The 9,710-nt window shown below is 38.7% G+C and overlaps 1 protein-coding gene across 1 annotated transcript in view; it reads left to right on the top strand.

Moving 5' to 3' along the window:
* The first annotated feature begins 4,702 nt into the window (after positions 1 to 4,702).
* The window catches only part of nptnb (neuroplastin b), a 40,387-nt gene continuing 35,379 nt past the window's right edge, over positions 4,703 to 9,710 (top strand). The window contains exon 1 of the mRNA XM_079239886.1: positions 4,703 to 5,146. Coding sequence (XP_079096012.1) covers positions 5,071 to 5,146 — 76 coding nt within the window. The 5' untranslated portion in view covers positions 4,703 to 5,070. The remainder of the gene's footprint in view (positions 5,147 to 9,710) is intronic.

Here is a 9,710-nt window from a genome sequence, read left to right as displayed (position 1 = left end):
CGAAATGAACGTATAAGAGACTACAGCCTTGGCATTCCATGGTAAACATCCTGTTCTTTCCAATTATTCTGCTGTATTTTTTCAGTTTTCAAAGCTTTGATTGCAACACTAATACATCAGTCTCCTCTTTTTTTTCCCCATGACTGTAGAAATCTGTGAAAAGTTTCTTGCCAGAGAAAAGTTAAAATTATCTTTAAGTCTAGGAAGATCACACTTTAAGAGATATTTAAATATCCAAGACTGGAGGTTTTTTTTTTTTTGTTTTTTTTTTGCCATGACTGTCTAATAAGCCTGAGGATTTAACTCCATCCATCCATTTTCCTCACCACTTGGTCCTATTCAGGGCTGCGGGAAGCTGGAGCTTAGCTCAGCAATCATTGTATGGGAGGCAGGGTACACCCTGGACAGGTCAACAGTCCATCACAGAAGATTCAACTCAAATAAATAAATTCTTTTATTACAAAACAGTAGAAAAAAGCACACTGAAGTACTGTTTCAGAATTTGTGTCAGTGCTAGTATAGATATTTAGAGCTACAATACAAATTGTCATGGTTTTACATCTCTACTTGTCTAGCATGTATATAAAATAAAATACAACATTGTTTGTCCTGAAATATTGGGGCTCTGATACCATAAGTCTTCAGGTATTCACAACTCAAAGGGAGGCAGAAATTTCATCTGTCTTGGAACATCTTTTTTTTTTTTAATTTTTCTTCATTTTGGCACAATATAAACGTCAAACAATAAAACAAATAAACTAATATTAGTTAGACAATATTAGCTGCCAGGTGGATTCCACTTGAGTAAATATAGTGAAAACAAAAAACAAAAATTCCTGGTTATTTAAAAAAACATGAACTATGTATGTAACACTGGCTGGCATTTCATAAGACATGGCAGAGTGAATTATCATTTTAAAGATGCATCGTGACATTTTAAAAAATTGGTTTATTTGTTTGAGATGAGAAAAATTCCAGTTTCAGGTCTGTGAAGTAAATATGAAGCTGAGGTCAGTAAGTAGCTACTTTTGCTTATGACAAAACAGGAAAGAAAATAAGAAGAAACAAGTCATTTGCAGTTCCATGCAGTAACTATTAGGAGTCTCCGCTTGTTGCAGTGTCTGGTCAAGGCATAGTCTCATAGAATAGATGTTCTCCTCATGTATAAGTGTGCTGGAAGGCAAAGCTTAATGTTATTAATTTTGGACAAAGTTGATTATATCCCACTGTTCCCAGTCTTTTAACTACAGGAATCTATCTCTTGTTATCTATTTACTTGGCAGACCTGAGAATGGCTTAATTTTCTCATCTAATTTTGGATATAATAGTTCTAATAATCAAACAAAACAGATAAAACAGGATAAGCATGAATCATAAAAGTTCAAACCATACTTTTCATAACTTAAATCAGATGAATGCTGGCACAACCCTGTATGTAATGCCGCCGAAAATACAGAGAACAGAACAACTAATTTCAGTAATCTCCATATTTGTCACAGGTTCCACATGGCAGCATTGGTGACCTTTTAGAAGGCAACATGCATCCAAATTTCTCAAGGGGGATGAGGGGATGCAGCATTTACAAAAACTGATATTTGACTTGGTTCATGGTATTTACAAAGTGTCTGTGCCAGCAGGGCAGGTACGATGGGCGGTGTAGATCCACTCATGACGTCCTGGTCCGGAGAGAGCTCATCCTTACCACGGTGAGTTCAGCTACATCTGCATCGTGCATTTCCACTTCTTGGTGGCAGCTTTCTCTGATCACATACACTACAAGACCCATACAGATGAAAATAAGGAGGACAATGCCTATAACCTGAGTGCAAGAGAATAAAAGCCAGTTAATACCAAAATAAATGATACTTTTCAACAAAAACGTCTATTAGAAGAGTTATATACATAGCTTATAACATGTAATGGCAAAGGGTATATGCTGTGGATACCATAATCTACGGGGGAGGAGGTGTTTTCACACCATTCCTCCTACACAATCATCTGCAAACAAGAAAATATTCAACTCACCTGAGAAAACACAAACAGCTGCTGCGAGCGGAGCATTAGTTCTTGTGGGCTGACAGCTCCCTCGCTAATTGGCTCACACCACTTCTGCGGAGCTGCCTTGTCAACTAGTACAAATCTACCCTCCCAGTCTGTCATAGCACAGGCAAAATACTGGCCGTCGAGGAACAGCAAAATGAGCCACACAATAGCAGGAACGAAACTGGAGAGGGAAACAGTTTTCCTGCACCATGTATCACATTTGCATCCTTGAATGATCAGCATCAAGGTGAAGGCCATCACGGCAGGAATGATGAAGAACGCTGATGAAAACACTCCGTTCCATGTAGGGCTGCAAGGACACTCAAACTCCAGCTCCACAAGCTTCTCTAGTCCCATGAGAATAAAGCCGAAAGCCACATTTGATACCAGAGGACTGTTGCTAAGTTCATTCTTCAGCCTGGTAAGCCATTGTTGTCTACTTTCCATACTAGATTGACTGAGGAATGAAGTCAATCGTTGTAAAAAGCCCAAAAGAGGGTCCACCGTTGTGAACACATTGGCAACAGCTAAGTGATGCGTAATTAACTCATCCAGGGTTAAGTTTTCCCCTCAGGCAAAATGCCACACTTCCACTCTGATTGGTTTTGAACAAAGGAGGGTGTGCTGTGCACTCTGACATTTCTCGAGCTGATTGGTCTGGTTGAGGTTTCAGGTGGGGTTACATTTTAAATGTGGACTTCCGTGGACAAACTGGAGGGAGGGCTGTAAAGTGGAGGGAAGTTTGTTTTACTGTTGAGCACAGACTGACTTTTTACAATAGTTCTGAAAAACGAAAGAAAAAACATGCTTGGATGTGCAGCCATTTAACAAAGGGCACTCTGAGGGATCAAGTTACAATCCCACATTTAGAGCAAAACTAAAAGAAAAGGGGAAATGTTACAACTCGGTCCATATTTAACCACAAAGAGAATTTCATTTGTAAAACTACAATACAGCTAAAACATATATAAAAGTTTTCTCTTTGGGCTTATTCATTACAGAAGCATATTGCATATACTAAAGGAAAAGAGCTCTGTTTTCTCTCTGAATAGAATACACACACACACACACACACACGTGAATATATATATATATATATATATATATATATATATATATATATATATGTATATAGATAGATAGATAGATATAGATATATATCTATATATATAGATATATAGTAACTTGTGACTATATGTGTGTATATATATCTGTATGTATATATATATATATATATATATATATATATATATATATATATATATATATATATATATATATTTTTTTTTTTTTTTTTTTTTTTTTTTATCAGAACTTTCTTCTTTCAGAACAGGTACAAAGAGAAACGTTAACACTGTCATTTTACTTTTTTTCTAAACCCCTGGCACTTTGCCATCTTATCAATTTTAAATTACACAATAAAAGTTAGCAATGTGCCCTAATCAAAAATTACCTGATGTAATGTTAAAAATGAAGATCCTGATATGGCTGCAATCCTCCAACTGTAGCCTCCATTAGAATCTTGGCTATTGGTCATTTTTAAGGTCTAAAAGCTGTGGTAAAAAGACAAAGTGTCCCGTGCAGCGGATGGTTTATTATGTCAGATAAATGGCAATCCTATTCTTTATTATGCTGTCTTTTCTTCCTGCAGGTGAGAGCGTACCTAAAGTTTCATTGAAACCTGGAAGTATCTTTTCTATTAGAAAAAAACCCAAAAACTGATAGAAATCAAATTAATAGCGAGAAAGTGAATAGAAATGTGATAATTATATAGTGATCTAATTAATTCAAAGAAACAAAAGACAACCCTTTAGTTATCTAATATGTTTTAAAATATGTTTCATGGTCTTATTACAGAAAATCTACACCCCCCACCAACCGTGCGCACAAGTGACTGCAATAGGCTTCTGCATTTTCATAAAAAAATTTGCAATTAAAAGAATGAGAGACATTAATATACCGCAACTGGCCACATGAGGTCGCCCACGCAGCAGCACAGATTAAAGATAGAAGAGGATTACAGGAGGCCATATTGAACTTTCAAGGGGATGTGGAATATACATCTTGAGAGCACACAGGCCACTGATGTGATGACATAATTTATAAATGACCTCAGTGAGCTCAAGAGCATCACCACAATCCCATCATATAAAAACTAATGAGAGAAACTGCTCGAAAGTTAAACAGACCTGCAGCTGGATTTATTATATACAGTACATTTCGTATAAGAAATCCAGCTATATATATATATATATATATATATATATATATATATATATATATATATATATATATTTGGAATACAAGCAGGACCCACATCCATATTAAAATGGCAGCATGTTAAAACGCACATAACTGTAGTTGCTCATGAACGATATCGTCTTCATACATTGTATACGTGTGTGTGTGTGCGTGTGCGTGTGTGTTTAGGCAAAATTCATCCACTGTCGTGAGCGCACTGGGCACGCGCGGCTTGTCGTCGCTGCCGTTGGTGTCCTACCAGCATCTGTTCCTCCTTTGGTATTAAAAATAGCCCGGTGCTGATAACAGACTTATGTTTCGACTTCATCATTCGCCGTCGGGAATCATTTGTGCGCTACTTTGATTTTAATCAACGAACCGTGACCGTGGGAGCGCAAATGCGCATCGGTCTGCGCATCTCTGAAGCTTTGAAACCTCACTGTGGACAATCTCCCTGACATCCGAAGACCTCTACTCTGCAATCCGAAGAGGCTTCTTCGCTGCCTGTGGCCGCAGATCGGCTTCCCTGAGCCGCTGGCCTCGTCCCGGACCTTTCACCCGCTGCAGCCCTTAAAGGGTCTTTGAATCCGGGGAGACATTTCTTCAGACATTTTTTTTCTTTTTTTGTTTGTTTGTTTTGTTTGAAATCATCCTCGGTTGAGTGTTTTTAAACAACCCGGTGCTATGCTGGGCCCGTCTCTCTGGGTCTTGTGATCAATATCCTGCACGATCTCTCCTCCCACATTCGACCGACTGAGACCCTGGTACTCTTATCGAGTCCCGACGATGCATCCTAACGCAGTGATGCTGGCGGTAGTCCTTCTGGGGAACTTGATGCTGCCATTCATCTCGGCCCAAAACGGTAAGCCCACAGATTGACCACGGTAATATATGTGTTTAACGTTGCACTGACGGAAAGTGACTTGACCTGTGGAAAGACGCCCGATTGGATTTTGAGACCGACTGCGTTAAACCACTACTCTAATTTCACGCATCTCGACAACAAGGCCAGAGTGACCAAATTCGATTTTAGCAACAGAGGTAATGACAACAAAGTGTGAAAACGACGAGAAATGGGTGATTTTTCCCCCCTTCTGGCTGGTATTTTATTGCTTGAGTTGTGTAGGCGTGTCATTCAGAGAAATGAACTGTCACTTTCAGGGAAGTTGGATGTACAGAAGGTGTTGCTGGAAACAACTGCAAGTTTCGCACCTTTATGGATTCAGCAGAAATATTTACAGTTTCCCTTTATGGCCACCCACGTTAGCTGGCTTTAGGTAGGATATTAGGACTTTAAGTGTGTTAATGATTATGGGGTTGGATAGCAAGAGTGTGTCAACAGAACTAACTGGGATATCATAACCAAAGGTTAAAGACCACCTGACCACACCAGATTTTTTTTTTTTTTTAAATCTCAGTTTCAGGACTGTTTCTATCTGTAATTTTAGTCATTCTTAAATCCACACTCAAATATTACTTTTACTCTAACACGTAATCAACCACATATTTCATTTTCCAGTCTTACCCGAAACAGAAAATAAAATGTTTGGTTGAGAGACTCTGAGACGTAAACAGTGCGCATCTGTGAATTTCAAATGTCCACATTCAGTAATGAAATCTGGCAGGATTTGGTTCAAGGAAATGTCAGCAACACGCTGTTGGGATGTTCCACACAGTCCTCAAGCTTGTCCTGACTTCAAATTCTGTTGAATCACACCAGCCGCCGGGCCACACGAATCAGCAGCCATTCATGAAATGAGAGTGGAAATCCTTGGAATTTTATGTTTAAAGAGTCTCTTGTGATGTTCGCTTCATCAGTGTTTTGCAGGTTTTCTGTACAGGCTAGCAACTGTCTTTGAAGGAGCTGCTGTGCCCACATGTCAAAGCCCACGTGTTGACAAAACAGTGTCACTGATTCAGTCTAATCCCCTTTCACAAAAAAAGAAGGAAGACAATTACTCTACATAGTTCATCATTTTAGTGCTTGATGCCCACATTTACTCTGTGAGATAAATGGAAACACACAATATAAGCCTCAGTATGCTATGTATTTTCATGATAGGTTGAAAATTTCACTCCAGCATCCTGTAAGAATATCAGATTTCATCCTTATCAACATAACAACTGGCACATTGTACCGTGTTCACTCACCTCTGGTAAAAAAAGGCGAAAAGCAAAGAATTTTTGTGAGTAAACAAAGGCTGTCAAGTGAGGGATAAACTAGAATTTCTTAGCTGCTACATAACTAAATGTTACAGCTTGAAGTCTTCTATGCCTTCATTGTTAATTACTCTGAAGTGCTTGAAGTGTGCATGTGCAAAGTGAGGTGTTCTCTCATTTTGCTATCAGGAAAATGAAAGCCTAACAAGCCCTCTATTGCTTAATAACGCGCAAGCAAAGGCATTTCCAGTACTTCCTGTGTTCTTTGCCCTAGTATGACTGCTCACTCATGTAGGCTCAATTCGAACCACATGAACACAAGTAACATACTGATGGTCAGCAAAAGGCAGTCTAGTGTAAATAAATTAAACAATATATATATATATATATATATAATTACTGTTTTAGGTGTGTTTATGCAGAGATGCTATAGATTCAGTCATTACATTTTTCATTCACTGTGCTTTTTATAAGAGCACTAATACAGTCAGAATTTAGAGCTGAAGGTAATTTTCTGATATTTGTTCACATTGCATGCAGAAACCATTTCATTTCTCTCTCAGTTCAGATTAAGGGTAATCGGTGCATTGCTTCTTATGCAATGCTAGGTTTTCCTGTGATATGACTGCATTCAGGCGGTGATGTGGGGACAAAAATAATTATAAGTGCATGAGATTTAATCACTGTGTCTGGGAAGCAGAGGGAATTCATGTCATTGCTTCCTCGTGTTCAGGCAAAAGTAGGCCTACTAGGGGAAGCCAGGTTGTGTGACAGATATTTGGAGGGCTGTGAATTGCATCCGTCCGTTCTGCAGCATTTCTATTTTTACCACCGAGACAGAGTACAGAGAACTGGCTTTAAGGCCCTTTTGTGAAAGTCAATCCATTAACTCTTAATGGATGGCCTCCTTGTGCACAGCTGTACGGCCCTCTCTCGACTCATTGGGTGGCTGAACTGTTTATGATAAGAAAATTATGCAATCTTTATGCAAAGAAACAATAAGCTGTTGAGGAAGTGGCTGCAGCTAACCAGAAGAAATACCGTTGGCTCTTACATAATTTTACCCCAACAAATCATGTGACAAGCTGTTTTTTGTGTTATACCAGGTTGTGAAAATGAAATATTCAAGTAATCTTGAAGGAATATGCAGATACTTTTAATCTTAAGCCATGGTTCCCTTTGTATTTGTGTTTAAAATATTGATAGGCAGCAAAAACTGTCTGCAATCTCCCTCATGTTAATCAGCTACAGCTCACTTATATCACTGACAGCTGCAGTACAATATTACAGGGCAGTAAATATGTGGCAAAGAGAAAAAGTATTTGTATTTTCAACTGACAGGCTCACATTATTATTATGACTGTGACATTGCAGGAAGAGGGTGTGCATGAACAGGGCCTTTTGTGTACATTCTGCTTCTTGGTGCATCTCAGTTGGGTCATCCTTCTCTGTGCCTGTTTGTGCAGGAAGTGCGTGATGTGGCGAATAAAGGGTTATTTCTGTTTTGGGTTATGTGAAGTACTTTTGAGCAGTCAGCGTCTTGCCTGCAGTGGACAGTGTGAAAGCGCTCTCAGTTTGAGGAATTCTCGCAGGAGCTACTGAGAATGAGGCTTATAAAGAGCAAATTTTGACTAATAGTGTCCTGTAAGTCAAGCCTCGAGGGCCAATGTCCTGCAGGTCCTGGATGTGTCCTGCTGCAGCACAATTGAATCAGATTAATGGGTCAAAAGGCTTGTCCAGCACTTGACAACAAGCTGTTGAAGAAAATAATTTAATTTGAATCAGGTGTGTTGCAGCAAAGATCCAAATCTTGCAGGACTTTGGCCTTCGAGGCCCGTTGCAGCACACTCCTAATGCAAGTCAAACTCATAAGAGGTTCCAACAAAATTGGAGTTTAGCATCACATAACTTTTGCATTAGAGAGGTTTTTAGTTTGTTTTTCTCTCAGTCAGAACATGTATGTTGCAGAGATTACCACTGGGCTTTAATTTAACAATGTTTCCAAATAAGCTTGTAGTTTTTAGGTTTTTCCTTTAATTTTTTTTTCTGTCATGTAGTTTTTTGGTTTCAGACGGGTATAAATTTAAGTCTCCGCTGATGTGTGATAAGATGTGTTGAGAAGCCACCGTGCACATTTTGACATAGATGCTCCTCGATTGTGTAAGTGACGCGGTGTATTCTCCCACTGGAATGACATTTGTGAGTAACTTATAGATGATGAGCATGTGCTCCTCTCTGACCGCCTTTGTAATTAGCTTCTAGTAGCTCCCCTCCATATTTTTACCTTATGAAACATTCTGGCTGCTCTCTTCTTTGGGTGGGACAGTAACGATTCATAAATAGTTTGACCAGTTTGACCTGTGGAGTGTAAAGTCACAACAAAGTTCAGCCTCAAGGCATTCCCAATTAAATCAGACAACGTTATCTATTTAAACCCACACAGCCTCAGACATAAAAGAACTGTTGGCAACTCACCAGACACGGTAACAATCAGCTGCAAATTCAAACTTATTAAACTTTTCCACATTTAATATCCTCTTTATATTTTGTAGCAATAAAGGTTTTGTGCTTATCAATACTTTAAACCCATATAAAAGGGAAATTGAGCCAGAATTGTAGAAAAATCCAAATTTTTCATTAGAGTGACTTTTAAAATAATCAGTTATAGTCTTCATATATCCTAAATTGAATATTATATGAATTAAGTGGTTACAGAATCGAAGTGGTTTAATATCAGGTGTATACAAAAGCACATGTGACCTGTTCTCAAGGTTCACAGAGGAAGTGTAAAGACACCGTCTGCTACAAAAGCTACCCCAGCGCTACCACTTCCAGTATGTATAAGCATCCACAGAGACCAACATCACAATGTAAGACAAGCATTGTACAGATAAGTACCATCCAATCAATAAATCTATATTCTGCAGCAGAATGCCCATTATCATATTTCATGCAGGCTCTGGACAAAGGTTCATCTGTGATTCTGCAAAATAAACTGTAGAACTTGAGCCAAATTCTTACACTGAGTCACGCTTGCCCACTGTGAAATGCGATATGGCCTGCGCTGATTAGGAGCAGCATCACACTGCATAAAACTCACTGCAGGGACATTGTATACTGATGCAAAACTGTAATCTGAGTGATAATCTTTTCTTTAGTAGTGATTTGTTTTCAGGAAGTTTCATTGACCTTTTTATTTTCTTTCTTTGGTTTTCCAGCACCGACCAGCTTCACATTCATATAACCATATATCTCCGTAGCCACAA

The sequence above is a fragment of the Telmatherina bonti genome, assembly GCF_933228915.1.
Source record: "Telmatherina bonti genome assembly, chromosome: 1".
Taxonomy (NCBI): Eukaryota; Metazoa; Chordata; class Actinopteri; order Atheriniformes; family Telmatherinidae; genus Telmatherina; species Telmatherina bonti.
Note: the sequence above shows the minus strand (reverse complement) of the source record. Positions and strands in the feature narration are given on the sequence as shown.